Genomic DNA, 16,299 nt, shown 5'->3' on the forward strand with positions numbered 1-16,299 from the left:
TTTACACATCTATGGTCTCACACATTTAAAATACACCCTGACACCCTTTTATGGTGCACACAGCAGTGTGACGTGTTTCAGATAAAGCTCTGGGCGGAAAAGCTAGCACATTTTCTTAGGAAAATTGTGGACATTAGGGACTGGAATTTGCACAGCTTGTACAATATCAAAAGAAGATTTAAGATGCATACTTAAACTAGTACAACAAAAAGTAATACATTACTACTGGTATGACACAGCTGTGTGAAACTAACTCAAGATAATCAAACAAAAAGTCATTTTGTTGTCCAAATTTCTGCTGTTATGGCTATAATAAATATATAATTTCCTCTTATTGAGTCAGATATGAAGTATTTCTACCTCAAATATTTGCTTTTTAACATGTTTTTTACATCTAAAACTATTCCGACATCATTAAATGTTACATAAATCAATAGTAGGGACATATTCCTGTGCAATAGTGTTAACATATGACCCGCCGTTGTTTACATGTGTTTCTCGGTGGTTAAATCTCTAGGTGGGGTCTTGTTCATATGTTTTGTGTGTTCTTGTCTTATTACGATCTTGAACAATTCTTGTTTATAATTGATACCGTTTCACTGTAAGCGCACTGATTAGAGAGCAAACTCCCTCTCGCATACCGTCTTCCATAAAATGCTGCTGGTTTCTGGGCACAGCCTGAGTTGCCCTGTGTTAGAGGCCTGGACAACTAACACTTCCTGCCGTTCCAGGAGGAGATTACAGTGAGCTGAATAATTAACGAAAACAAGCTAGCAAACATCAAATATTGAAAAGGGAATGTTTATATGCTAACGATTAAGATGGCGAGCGAAGCACTTACTTGTCTAAAAGAGGGATCTTGTCAGCCAAATGCATCTCCTCCTCCTTACCTACCTGGAATTTCACAACACTAAAGAAGCACCAGGAGTCCTTCCTCCCTGTCTTAAGCATTGTTCTGATAAATAATTAAGTAGGCTACATTAATAATGAAGGCTGAACAACCACAGCGGTGAGACATCCTTTCGTGACCTCCCTTATGCCAGGGGCCCTTTATTCTATGACTTTGCAACAGGTTTTCAAATAGGGAGAGTCACAGTTCAGCCAGTATTATGTCATTAAAAGTTATTAATGAGCTTGAACAGAATGGGTGCTCTAATTACAGCATTACATTTAGGAAACAAAGCAACAAAACAACTCTCCATGCTCGTTGCTAATTAGTAACTCTTCTGATTAGACCTCCCTACGTGTCTTTATTCATGTTTTTCTGCCGCAGTTTTCTCTCAAAGGTGTGGACCTGCTTGCAAAGGAAGCTTTCTGGACCTCCGTGTTGACAACTGTTGAAAGCAGATGGCCAATTCTCTCCAGTATACTGGTAATTCACTCCACTTGATGGGATTTACAGGCAGCTTTGCATATTCTGCACTCATCCCTGTCACTTCAACTATCAAAGCGTCACATGGCCTTTCAGAGTGAAAAAAAGCAAGGGTGGGGGGGGGGTTCAGATAAGAAGGGATTGTGGCTCTTGCTCAGAAATTCTGCCACAGGGAATGTACGGTATCATATCATTGGATTGAAATTCTTGGTATACTGCAATCATGGAATCCTAAAAATGAAATGGGAGCAACTGGTACTTAGGAAGGCAAGAGATGAATATTAACACCTAAACTTGTTTTTGATACGGATGAATAAAATGGCACAAAGGCATAAGCTTATTTTTGGCCAAATTCATTAAGTACACCTTTTAAAGATAACACAGACTCTGCTTGTTTATTTAAAGTAATAGGCCTATAAGCCAAAAAAGACTATAGGCAAAATACCACCACTGTGATGATTACACAAAATGCTGAATACACAGTCAACTGTGCCGAAAGGATATCAAAAAACCTGTCCAATTAATTTGAAAAGATGTGGTTCCCCATTACCTATTCCATGCATAGATACTTAATTAATGGGGCACCAGCTTTTCAATGGAGGTATAACATTAGCATCATAATAAGACCTCAAACACTACATTGCTTATTTGGCTTGTGAAATATCGAGCATGAATTTGTCCTGAACCCGGAGAAAATGATCCCCTGACTCAGCGGTTTTTGAGTGTTTTAGCGTCTTTCAGCACAATGTTTTGGTTTACAGCCCACAACTGTTTAGGTTGAGTCCCATGGCTCTCATCAGTGTTACTGCCAGCAGTACAGACATTTGATTTCAGCAACAAAGCTCTGATAAACCAATGGGAACATTTCACAAATAACTAGTAGGGGTGTAACTGACCAAGAATACATAAAGTAAAATATAATTGGTCACCTCTTGCCTATTTTATACTGATTGTTGAATCACATTGTTGTGTCTTTGTCCTTTTTCTAGTGGAACGAAGCAGTTTTCTTACATGTAAAAAGTGCGGGACAGATGCCAGCCAGATACAAAGAACCACGTTTTCCCACCAGTGCGATGATTTGACTGTGAGATTGGCATTTAAATCAGGCTCTTTAGATACAATATTTGAATATTTGGTGTGAACATGTCTGGTGAAATATTGTATTTCACAATATATGTACAGCATTTTGTGCTGCCCTCTAGTGGCCACAAAAAAACTTGATGTAACATAAATATTAAGTACTTCAAATTACTTTCCAGCTTGTAATGTGCACCCACAGTATGACAGAACCAGTGCCACGCTTCCCCCCTACAGTGAGGTATTTCTTGTAAGAGTAATCTGTTAAAACAAGTATATTTTCCTGGTTAAAGGATGTAGGAAATTCCAATCTAAAACAAATTGAAAATCACTTCTTTCCAACCATCAGTACTATCCCAGTATGCCATGACAGTCTGACAGCGAGCCAGCTTAATCAATAACCTAAAACTGAATAGCTAAATAACATATTTATTATGTATGCTTTTGGCATGTCAGAAATGTCTTCAGAGAAAATCACTTCACTTTCAGTTATATCACTTCCTTAATACGTTGGCTGGTGACAGAAAGGTTTCACAGTTCCTTTAGAAGACTTGTGAAGTTTTACTTTAACACTTCCTATGTATAAATTACGGGTTCCATTACTCAAACATAACATCAACAAATGCATTAATTTGCAAAAACATACAGCATGTAAATATATAGGAACAAATGTTGTTTCTGTAACAGTTTAGTCGATCAAGATGTATTTTCCGGAACACTCCTTATAATGCATGTATCTCGGTGACACACTCTGTTCACCACAGACATCTCAAGACCAAGTCTATCCCTGGGCTCACCACAGAACAAAGATTAACTTAGTGTCAAGATCATTTTGGGATGCTCAGATCTGCCTCAGTGAAGCCTTCAAATGACAGTCATTCATGGCCATCCACAGATACAACCAACGCTCTTCCCTTTCTCTTCTATTCCACCAAACAGAATCTCAGTCATCCAGAGTTCAAAGCCAGTACTGCTCAAATTGGTACCCCTATCCCCATTTTAATGACACTACAGCCCATAATTATCTGAGTCTTAGCACCGAGGTGACACGGAACTCATCACAAAGCTGTTTTTCCAGCCTGGCTCATTCTCCCCATAGCTGAATACTGTCACACATTAGTGTTGTTGTTAAAGTGCATGATATGCAGGAAGGAGTGGATAATTAAGCCCGGTGCAATTACCGTGAGTTTTTTGTTTTATAGTTATTAATTCTGAAAGGAGTTTTTTACGACAGACCATGTTCTGTCCTATTAATTGTAATTGATGCTGGGGGCATGTGTGTGTACGTGTGCTTTGTTCTCAGTATATGCACTTAAGCCTCCTCAAGGCGTGTCGGATAAAAGCCTCGAGATGCATATGAGTGTCAGGAAGTGTGTACATACAGGATGTGCACTATTATCAGTCACGAGCAGATCATCAGCACCAGCGACAACAACACTAAAGCATCCTCCAATATAATCATTATGGAGCATCTAAATAAACATATGCTCACACACCAAAAACCACTACAAATTAACATATTAAAGACAGATCAGCTCATGCATCACAACCACTGACATTTGGGATAGATTAATCAATCAATCAATAGACTTTTTTTAATTTAAATCTAAAATTGTGCATTTAAGGGATTACACCATGCATTTTGAAGCTTTACTTTTAGGGAATTATCCTATTCTCAACTGTTGTATACCTTACCGGGGTGTCTAATTTCACATTTCTCCATTATGTTTTGTGATTTTTTTAAACTAATGAATTTCTTTTCCCTTCTAAATCACTAATACATTAAAACCCTCACATGTTTGAGTTTTAGTTAATTCTAATTAGCTTATAATCATAATCAAATTAATTTTGAAATCCAAATGAGGTCTCTTGTTTCTTATACATAGATTTGTTTTCTTGAAACCTCCTGCCAGCTCTTTCTATGATGTTTGATATACATCAGCACTCTCTTTAGATCAACATCCGAGCCTACCCTGCTGGTCTTTGGAGCTGCAAACGGCAGTCATGATTCCATATTGACGTGTGGCTGTTATGAGCTATAATATCAATACTGCCCGTGGCCGTGAGTGTGTGTGGAATCGGCTCGGAGCTATTTTAAGGGCTCAGACTTGGACAGGCGACAGGGGAAATATATGGCGGCACAGGCTGATTTACAGAGGGAGGCGAGGAGGCGCTGCAGCCCGGTCCGCTCCTGCTGCTTTTATCGCTCTGGGCACGGAGCAGAGAAAACAAGTTTACTGCTCGATGTCCCATAAAAAAGAACAAGTAGATTTGTATTTAAAGGAACACTTGATGGAAGGACTATCAAAAAAGCCAATTAAATAAGATTTATCGGTGCGTTTTATTGAAATTAAGGGAATTTAATGCATGATTAGTATACATATCTCCAATTTGACTATAATGTAAGTGACAGATTAAGTACACAAACCTTAACTATCGCCTGTTAATAACAGTGTTGGTTTTATTATTGTGGCGCACACCGCGTTTTTCCCGCTTCCCAGTCCTTATCCAGCTACATTTCCCGTTAAAATGCCCCTCACTGCTGCTGTTTCTCTCGGATCGAAATCATTGATCCGTGCCTGCCAGGTGATAATTTTGACATGCCTCGCTGCCATGCTCCGAGACAAACTCAACCAGCACATCCAGGCAACCCCCCCCCAAAAAAAAGAAAACTCTGCATCCTCTCATCACGGGGCTTTGCGGAACTCGGGATCACACCGCAGAGTCCAAACACACGAAGGACAACGACCCACATTAATATCTTATCTGAGAGGTCCTCTAAACTTTGCAGAGTCAGAACACACGTCTTTATTGTAAGGCACAAAGATGGCAAAACTCTGCCCGTATGATAGGACTCTCACCGGAGCAGTTCCAGCCGGTTGGCGTCTGGCAGTCGCTGAGGGAGGACGGGAAGGCGCGCAGCTGCTCCACAGGTAAAGTGGCGAGGAACGACACCAGGGTGATCCGGAGCCAGCCTCCCGCCGTCCCGCTCCACTGGCGCGGCCGCCGGGGCTCCGAGAGCGGTGCCTGCGCCTCCACGGAGAGACCCATATCTCACTGGCCCAGACCGCACGGGCGAGCTGGAGAAGAGACGCAGACTCGCACCGACAACTCCAATCCCGGCAGGTTCAGCGGGGCGCCTAGAGACCGGTAGCAGACCATTTTCCGAGCGACACCGTGCTCCCCATGTAGCAGTGCGCCCCGGGGGAAGAGTGGCTCCAAGGGGAGGCTGCAATAAGAGGGTGGCGGTGGTTGGAGGTGGTGGTGTAAGGGGGGGAGAACTGCCGAGGGTTGGTGAGCGATGGAGGAGTGGGATGGAAAAGTTAGCCAGGCAAGGTAGAGGTACTTGCGGGAAGCCTGAGGATGCTCAAGGGTGAAAACAGGGGAGGAAAGATGAGAAATAAAAAAAGAAAAGAAGCGGGGGTGATACAAAAAGGAGGAGGAGGTAGCCAGAAAAATCCCACGGAGAGGTTTTCGGAGACGGTTGGGTGATAGTATCCACGGGTGACACGAGCAGAACTCCTGCACGAGCGGAGCGGTCCTCTCGTTTACTATGTGTGGTGCGTTCAGTGGCGCTGCGAGTTCTCCCTCTCTCTCTCTTACCCACTATCTCTCTCTCACCAGCAGCAGCTGGTTTCTACTGTGCTTATGATCACGTGATGTGAAAAGGGAGGGGGGGCGGCTGCTCCTGTAATAATTGGAATATCTTACTGGTGGAAAAAAGAGAGTTAGTCAGAATGAGAGATAGCTAGGTGAAGAAGGAAAGGGGACCACAGTCCTGGTGCTATCAGTTGGTATTGGCTACACCCAGAATGGGGAGTGGGGAGGATAAGAGAAGGGAGGATGCACTTGCCTTTATAATTGGATAGGAGCATTTAAAAAAAAGTCTGCAGAAATCGATTCGTCCAGCCTGGTTTCGGATAATTGCCCCGCTTTGAAACGACACAGACGCTATTTCTGGGTCTCTGCCTCCAGGCATTCCAGAGAGACCTCAATATTATTCATATTTTTTTTGGACATAACCTCTCGGTGTCACGCGGGGCAGGCATGATGCGGTCAGTAATTGACTTGCATTTGGACAGGAAAAAAGACGGAGGAAGTGTACGGCATCTGTGCAGAGCTAAAGGGGCCAACATCAGGTTGAGAACACTCACCCTCTTTGAACAGCGGAAATTAGAAGCCACACGCATGGAAAAGCCCAGGAAAACAAAGGGGCTGCTGTTAAGAGCCTTAACGAATATAAAGACACTTGACCTCATGATTATGAGGAAGCAAAGCTGCAGCTGCCTCTAAAGAAATACATCCTTTATTGCTTTTCACTTTAAGGTCAATGGTAATGGGGTCATGTTTTATCTGCCGCTGCAACTAGTCGCATACGGACACACATACCTGCACGCTAGAGGTATTTTTTGGCATCGTAACATTTGAGGAAAAAATATGCATTTCTTTACACACAAACACACAAAGGTGCACCGAGACGAATCTCAAGTGTTGGTGATAATGATTATAAATGACTGTCACACGATTCCCCCCCATCAACAATCTCATGCTGCAACTCATCTCATGTCAGGGCTCCATTTGCACATTAGGAATTTCTTTAATTGAGTGTAAACATCTTGTGACACTTATTGGTTTAAGGCTATATTTGTATTCTTAATGGTGTCATTGAATCAAATGACTGTAATGTGAAGTGCCTAAGTTGGTGAGAATTCCCACTCAACATTGCTGTTCTAAAAAGGTTTCAAGCATCCTTTAAAGTAATAACCTTTAAGATTTTAATTTCTGTCTAATCAATATTGCCCAATCATGTAACCTTATAGTGATGGAGCCTAAAGGGGCCTACACACCAAACTGACACCAAAGAACACGTCCCGACAGAACACGACTGTTGGGTCGCCTCACGTCTCTGCGTCTTGGCCAACAGTCGCACTGGAACACACTGCAAAGACTTCAGCCGACGGCCAAGTAGCACGTACAAACTGCACATGCGTGAGTAGCAATAACTCTCCTTACCAGCAGGCGGCGGTAGTGTGTATTCGTCATTCAAAAGAGGCAACAACCGGAAGACAGACTGCGTGATAACCGAGAGAAGAAGAACAGACTGCGTGATATAAACAAACAACAAATAGCGTGTGCGTTCCATTTTCACTCTACAGCGAGAAGCTCATGGGGCTTTCCCGAACCTGTTGAGAGCTGGAGTTAAATTAAATCTCAGATTTGCCTTCTGAAAGGTCCCATGTCATGCGTTTCCGGTTATTACCCGTCCCCTTGTGTGTTATGAAGGTTTTTATGCATGCAAACGGTCTGCAGAGTCACAAACCTTCAAAGTACACCCTGTAGCAAGTAAAACTCTAACACAGAGAAGACCTGTCTATGCTGCCCCAGAACGCCTCGTTGGACATTTCTCATTTTCTTCCTGGGTACAGTGACGTGCCCATACCCAAATGGACCAATTATTTCACACACAGTGACGTCACGAGCTACCCACAATGCAACACGCGCCATATATATATATATAAATACGCCATTTTCCTGGAGGTGCTAATATCCTGGAGGTGCTAATATAAACAGCTATGTAATGTAGCCAGGCAGAGCGCACTAGGTTTTTTTTCTGAATTAACGACCGAAGAAATCGCTGCATGTCTTCAGATTACATCTCTGGACTTGAGGGGTGTGCTCTAGGTCGTTACCAGCGTAAACTAGAGCTGTGTGGGTTGTCCGATTGCCCTTACAGACTGCCTGCAGATGTATGGAAAAACGACAGTGGCCTTCGTCGATTTTGGCTACATCTACGTCTAATTTCTGGAAACACCAGGTGAATACCCCACTTGTCACAATAATATTATCATGCCATTGCATATATGTGGTATTTTAGAGTTGACTAGATATTGATTAAGGCAATAGACTATGATATTCAGTACAGGAAGCTTAGCAACACCTAGACGGTGTACGGCTGCTTGCACCTCGCGTAAAACGGTGGATACCGGAAGTACGGTGTCGCGCTCGGCCCAATACCCGTATGTGTGTGTGAAAGAATCCGTGGAACCGTTACGTTACATCCGCGGAGCCGTTACGTTAAGTCCGTGGATTGGTCCAAATTGACTAATCAGGACTTCCTCACACACACACTCAATCCTTTCTCAGCTGCAGCTCCGCCGATTTCTCCTCCCTGAGACGGTGGGACGTTAGTTTGGGTCCCTCACTTCAGTTTCGCTTCTCATGCACTGATCCGCTAAGCTGAACAGCCAATCAGAGTGATTTATTTGGCCGACGGCCTTTAGCCGATACCCTCCCGATTCAACATGTTGAATTGGTGGCGGAAGATGTCGGCGCGGCCGAAAAGACACGGCGGGGCGGGACACACCAATCTGAGTAGGGCGACAGGACGCTCATCGACGGCCTGACTTCTCGACGGCCGAAATCAGCTTGGTGTGTAAGGACCTTAAGCCTCACTAATGAAAGTATTGCAATATTGAAGTATTTGCAGTATTATGAACCGGGTGTCTTTGGCGACATTTCCGGAAATTATGCAAGGCAAGGCAAGTTTATTTATACAGCACCTTTCAGCACACGGCAACCCAAAGTGCTTTACAAAATAAAATAAAAGACAATTAAGAATAAATACAGTGGAAGCACAGTATAAAATGACATTTAAAGACAGGCATTTAAAAAGCAAAGATAATCAAATAAACACAACAGGTTTAAAATAAATGAATAAAAGCCATACTGCAGTGTGAATTTGAACAACTCATCCAAATGCAGCGTCAAAAAGATACGTTTTTAATCTCGATTTAAAAGTATTAACAGTTGCAGCTGACCTGCAGGATTCAGGGAGTTTGTTCCAGATGGTCGGGGCATACTAAACGCTGCTTTTCCATGCTTAGTTGTGACTCTTGTAACAGAGAGCAGACCCGTCCCCGTCCCTTTCATTGTGACGCGATGTTTACAGTGAGAACAGCTGCTGAGGTCAGTGCAGAAAGCAGAACAGTGTGTATAATATATATCGCTCAATAATATATGTAACAGGCCTACATTACACACTTTATTTGTAGGCTTTAGGAGATATCTACAAATAAACAGTAGATATTTTTCATGAAACCATATAGTGCTTCACATAATAAAATATACAAGGGCTGTAGCCTGATATTTATTATATGCTTTAGGAGCTGTTTGTGTTTGTTGTACAGTGTGTGTATGTGTGTGTTGTACATTGTGTAGGTGTGGGTGTGTGTGTGTGTGTGTGTGTGTGAGATTAAACACTATCAAAACAGATTGAACCTATCCACCAAAATCTGTGATATTTGGATACATGAGAGGTTTCTCAATACTCAAATTTCCCCTCCTCAACTCCTATCCTCCGCCAACAGGAGATGCGAGCGGAGGACTGAGGAGGGGAACCGAGGAGAGAGGAGGGGAAGCAGCAGGCGGTTAGAGAAATGAGAACCCCTCTCCTCTGAGCGGTCATTTTAAAGAGACGTCCATTAATGATGACAGGAGGCACAGCAGCCCTCTGTCTGATGGACAGATGTGTTCATGATGACTTCTATATTTACTTTTATTCATTGACAGTGCGGTATAATGAGACAATAACAGGTTACAGATGCGGGGACACACACACACACATATTTATATAAATATATACAATTTCAGAATCAAACAAGTATGAGAGCACTCTCATAATAACGTAACACAATCAGAGACTGGATATACCCCCTCCCCCCCCTCTCTCTGGTCGCTGAAATGGGGAATTGAAATTACGGGCCAAAAGTTGTATTTACAAGTATTAAAAGTAAGCAGAGGACACCAAACCAACTGAGACCCGTCTGTCTGCTGCATTTACACACTGTACAACACACACACCTACACACTGTACCACACACACACCTACACACACCTACACACTGTACCACACACACACCTACACACTGTACCACACACACACCTACACACTGTACAACACACACACCTACACACTGTACAACACACACACCTACACACTGTACAACACACACACCTACACACTGTACCACACACACTGTACCACACACACACCTACACACTGTACCACACACACACCTAAACACTGTACCACACACACACCTACACACTGTACCACACACACCTACACACTGTACCACACACATACACACTGTACCACCTACACACTGTACAACACACACACCTACACACTGTAACACACACACACCTACACACTGTAACACACACACACACCTACACACTGTACCACACACACCTACAGCTCCTAAAGCATATCAGGCTACAGCCGTTGTGTATTTTATTATGTGAAGCACTAAATGGTTTTAAAAAAAGATCGACTCTTTGTTTGTAGATATCTACTAAACTACAGCAAATAAAGAGAGTAGGCCTGTTATACTGAGTGATATATATTATACACACTGCTCTGCTTTCTGCACGGACCTCACAGCTGTTCTCTCTGGAAACATCGCTACGCGATGAAAGTAGTTTTTAAAAATAATATCCAGGGGATGCATGCAGAGCTGTCATTGGCTGAGATAAGTCCGGCCGTGCGTAACGCCTCCACCGTTCCCGGAAATGCATCCGTGGAGGAGCCGTGGAGGAACCATCAGTGTATCCTCGGTTAGAGCTCCTCCAGAGAGCCTCCTCGACGCTCGATCCTCGGTCCTCGGTGTGCATTTAGAGAAATTAGATGTCCTTCAAAATGGCGCGCTGAAATTCATTTCCGGGTCACTACCGGAGGACCGAGGAGTCGAGGAGGGGAAATTTGAGTATTGAGAAACCTCTATTGTTGATATGTTATGAGCATTTCTTTCTAAGCCCCGCCTTTTTGCAAATATGTTTTGATTAATGGCGGCCATACTTATCTACTGAACATTCTCATTAATGTGTCTGACCCTCCACCGATGCTGTATACTAAGTTTGGTGTCAAAAAACAAAAAATTGAAATGTAAGTGAATATTTCACTGTTTTGAACATTATGCTAATAAAAAAAAAAATCAAAGTAGGCGGAGCTTAGAGGTTCAAGAGGACCAAATGTAGAGCAGGTCCACCCGGATAAGTGTGCAAAATATCAGGTCAAACGGACTATGTAAATTGTTGCAAAATTATTTACATATAGGTGGCGCTAGCGAGCATGTTGGACAATTTTAACCCATTGACTCCAGAATGTACATTTTTTCACCGGTCCTGGCGTCCGTGCAAAGTTATACCATTTTTCAAGCGTCCTAAAGCCCTCAAAAACATGTTTAAAGCGCAGGAAGAAGAACACATCCTAGGATAACAATAGGTTCCTCGCACTTCGTGCTAGGACGCAGTTGGGTCCTAGCGCTCTCGTGCTCGGGCCCTAATAACGGAAGCTTTTGGCATATGTTTTTCAACGGCTATGCTGTGCCCTTATGCAATAGTAGAGGACCCTGGCTTTTATTGATTGTGATTGAAAGTGATTGAAACACTTTCTAATTATTTATTTTGTAATATCTTCAAGACATTCTTTTTAGTTTTACAGCTTATTGAACCTTTTTGTTTGACAGCCATTATAGATAATATGGCCATCTGAGTGTGTGTGGTACTGTTTGTGGTTTGTTTTAACTGTGTAATAAAGTTAATTATTCAAAATGTTAGAGTTCCTTATTTTCAAACGGAAACTTGCACTGCTGTTCAAAATAAATAACAACAAACCTGGAATTATACATTTGGGACTTTATTTTGCTTTTTCTTGTTGTACCGAACCCGTACCGAACCGTGACCCCCAAACCGAGGTACGAACCGAACCGTGAATTCTGTGAACCGTTACACCCCTACAGGAAAGGCATTGTGTTTGTTTGTTACATTGACACTGACCGCTATCGTTTATCAAAAATGTGTCTTCACAAAAACAAGACAACGGTAATTTTGTACATTTTTTGACAGTGGATCAGTTGAAATAAATATTATATTTATAAATATATTATATATATGAATATATTCTTATCTTCATTATAATGAAGATGAAATACTTTAAAAGGGCCCTATTATGCTTTGGGGTTTTCCCTTTTCTGTAGTGCGTTATATAGGTTTTAATGCATGTAAATGGGCTGCAAAGGCTAAAATCCCAAAGTTACCTCCAGAGGGAGTTTCTCTCCCACACACTCCCCCCTAAATTAGAATGATTTGTTTACTTCTGTAACATAGTGACATCACCATGTAACACTTGTGCTTCTATTGGCTGGCGGCCGCTCCAACACATTGTACGTGATCTGCTAAGGGGCGGGACATCTCTAAGCAGTTAACCAATCACAACAGAGCCGGCCAGCTAACCAATCAGAGCAGGCTCTGGTTTCAGACAGGGTGAAAAGAGGTGCTGCAGCACAGGCAGTATGAGAAAAATAAAGAGCTTTTTGAACATTAAAGCATGGAGACATTTCACAGTGGAGAAAACAAATACAAACATGAACCTGAAAAATGAGATTAATAGGGCCCCTTTCACACTCATGATGTGTGCAGGATAGAATCAGATCAGAATCTTGCTCACAGAATGACAGAAAAAGGCCAATATTTCCTTCTTAATTAAAAGTGTGTGACCTGTAGTATTAAACTACATTTCCTGTTACCACAGCATATAGAGTGTCACCAAATCAACCAGGACTAAGATCTTAAGATTGGCAAATTCTTGCTGGGTGTTTTGTTTCAGGAGCTGATCCTCCACATGGCAAATACAATACAAATACAAATGTTTCTTTTTTTTGGATGTTCAAACTTGTATTAACTGATTTGTTGAGCCCTTTGGGGGAGCGGAAACAAACTGTAAACAAAACACTGACATATGATCTCCTTTTAGGTTGATACTGCCAACTCATTAGCGAAATAGTGGCTTATTTACACATCTATCAGATACGTAGCAACATTAACATTCATATATGGATATATATGGCTCTGTAACTTCCAAATGATCCACTATGTTCACCAGGTAGTTGCTAACTTTGTCTGTCTGTTGTTTGGTGCTGGGGAAGCAGTGCACAGTGGGATTTGGAGCTTTTTCACTGGAAACTGTTGCCTGCTATATCTGAAAGTTATGCTTGGAGAGCTTGAACCAAAACAGTAAAGTTGTGGGTCGTAGTACAAAAACAAAATCAAAGTTTTAGTTTAAATGTTCATTGGTTCATTATACAACCTTAAGCAAAATACCAATTTTACTGTAATCTTTTCCAGAGCTTTCAGGCCAAGCTTCTCATGGATTTATTTTGAGTTTGAACATTTGACACAGAGATGGATCAGTTGTAATGACATGAAGTATGTGAATAAAGATAGATGCATATGGGAGATTGTAACTCAATCCCTACACTAGTCTATAAAACATATCAGAAAGATCAGAAAAGTTAATTGTAAATTAAACTTTTCTAATATATATTTCTTGAAGAAATATAAATGTAGTGTGTACAAATCATGGTGTGTTCGCTGCAAGCCCAAATGTAACAGCAGGCTGGCTGTTAATCACAGAGCAGGCGATTTAATCCTTGTGTCCTTGAGCAAGACACTGAACCCTTGATTTCTCCCGAAGCGCTTTGATGTGTGGGAGAAATGTAATTTGCTTTAGACAAAATCAGCTACCGGATGAATGCATTGTTTTAAAGGGAGAAAAAAAGACATCTAGTCTTTGTCTGCAAATTTGTCAGGCAAACTCAGAGCAAGGACAGTATGAAGTTGGCTGAATATGTATCGAGTAAGCCTGAAACTTTGACAAGAAAAAGGAAAAGAGAAGGTTAACTAGCAGAATAGTTGCAGGAGAGCCTAATGCTACGTTCACACCGGACGCGATGCGATGTTTGGGGGCGGCGCGATTACATGTAAAGTCAATGCAGAGACGCGGACAGACGCGAATTCGCTCCGACGGCGAGCATGAAGCGGTGGACGCGGCGCGATTGAGGCAATTGAACTGTGCCGCGTCAAACGCGAGAGTTCAATTTGTTCAACTCGAGCGTCAAATTCACGTGACGCGTTCTCGCGGTAGCCAATCAGCGGTGAGGATCTCAGCCTGCCGTTACTGACGTTCAACCAGAAAACATCAGCCGTTAGCTGTTAGCAGTTAGCACACAGAGCTCACAGCTCCTCATATCTGTTCAGAAACTGTACAGAAGTTAAACAAGTACAAACCACAGACTGTCTGTGTCATGGCGAATACAGTCGCTGGTTTATTTATGTCTTTAGGCCGTTGTTATGAGTGTGGAGTGAGCATATACAACGTTAGCTTAGCCTGGTCGACCCAATCTCCATTCAGAAAACAAACATTTTAAAAGGTTTTTCGCCTGCCGTCTTGTCTGCAGACTTGTCAAGCATTAATTCATGGTTTTTACTAACCGGTATCAGTATGTTGTTACGTCGGCATCATTTAGAAACGTGTATTACAATTTAATCACGGTAAAATATGTTCATTTTGTTGTAGTTGTAGCTCTCGAGCCAGCACGTCTTGTTTGAATGATGCGAGTAAACACAGCTGGCAGCCGCGGTGAAACTCGAGTGATTAGAGCGAAGCGAATATTCGCATCGCGTCCGGTGTGAACGTAGCATAAGGCTGCCTTTGTACTGGCACTATGCTAATTTGGAATTCAAAGCAAGGCTTCTCTCTTTTTGCTTCCAGCAGTCTTGATTTTGTCCATTGAAGCATTTGGTCATACTGTAGCCTACTGCTGCTTTCCAGGCAACTGTGTATAATCTAGTGTGTGAACTAGGAGTACAATAGAAGAAACCGGAGTTAAATATGAGTTTAAGTATAATAGCTTTATGACATTGGCTTCTCTGTTTACAAAATAGTTTTTCATTTTAAGTGTGGGCATTTTCAGTAGCGCTGCTGTAGAGGGAAGCTTTAGTTCTTGCTTAGATCATTGACATCTGTAACATCAACGCCAAATTTACTTCCACTGTGAGTCCTCCTAATTCCTGGCAGAAGGAACGAAAACCTTCTTGCCAACATTTTGTTTTTGAGCAACCACCAACAGGACCAGACTGGCCATTTTGGACCAGGTTCCTTGTGAGCAGTTTCATCCATTTTGCCTGATGCAACACATTGCAAGGGAAAGGAAGAAAGAATAATGTCAACACCTGGGGGATGTGACACTGATGAGTGGCCCAGGCTAGCTGTGGGGTGGAGAAAGCTTTCACATGGCCATAGGTCATGATCACATCCTTTAGCATATGGTCATAACTCAGCTGCTATCAATACTGTTATTTAACACAAGGCCATGTCAGTGTATGTTGGCTAGACTGAGTCAAAGGCCCAAGAGCATTTTTCAAAGTCCACTCTGATTGGCTTGCGTATTCCAGAGGCCAGTTGCCACCACATTGATTTATAACAGGTATGGTTGATTTAAGAATAGAGAGGGTTCACTTATTTTGGATTAATTTTATTGGCAGGCGATGTGAAACAAGCAGCAGTTTTCCTTGGCTAGGATGTACAAGGGGTGAACAAATAAAATAAAAAGGAATCTTGAATCATTGAATAATGACAGATCTTTAAAGAGGCCTGTCAACAGTTTTAAAGATATTACTTTTATAATGGGGAAATCTCGAAGCGTGGTATTAATTAAACAATTAGACTTAAACAAAAGTGTAGTATCACAACTGTATGAGAAAGTGTCGAGGGAATAAGAAACATTTAATGATTCAAATAAAATGTGGGAAGGAATTCCGTATTTTCATTAAGGATTGGAATGTTACGATTTTGACGATTCAATACTTTATCGATTCCTGATAAATTGTTGGTTCGTAAAACCCACTCGAGTGCCCACAGATTTATTGGTGACACATTTTTTAGTGTTTTCTTACTCTTTACCTTGGTTCCGGTCCCAACTAATATGTATGAGGTAATTTAGATGGGA

At 42.0% G+C, this 16,299-nt stretch overlaps 1 protein-coding gene across 2 annotated transcripts in view; it reads right to left on the reverse strand.

Moving 5' to 3' along the window:
- tmeff2a (transmembrane protein with EGF-like and two follistatin-like domains 2a) overlaps window positions 1-6,031 on the reverse strand; it is a 117,012-nt gene extending 110,981 nt beyond the window's left edge. The window contains exon 1 of one of the 2 annotated variants that reach the window (XM_034221396.1): window positions 5,311-6,031. In XM_034221396.1, the coding sequence (XP_034077287.1) occupies window positions 5,311-5,500 (190 nt within the window). In that variant the 5' untranslated portion in view covers window positions 5,501-6,031. The remainder of the gene's footprint in view (window positions 1-5,310) is intronic. The other variant, XM_034221395.1, reaches the window with a different exon arrangement.
- Between the last annotated feature and the right edge of the window lie 10,268 nt (window positions 6,032-16,299).

This window comes from Gymnodraco acuticeps, unplaced genomic scaffold (genome assembly GCF_902827175.1).
Source record: "Gymnodraco acuticeps unplaced genomic scaffold, fGymAcu1.1, whole genome shotgun sequence".
NCBI classification, from domain to species: Eukaryota; Metazoa; Chordata; class Actinopteri; order Perciformes; family Bathydraconidae; genus Gymnodraco; species Gymnodraco acuticeps.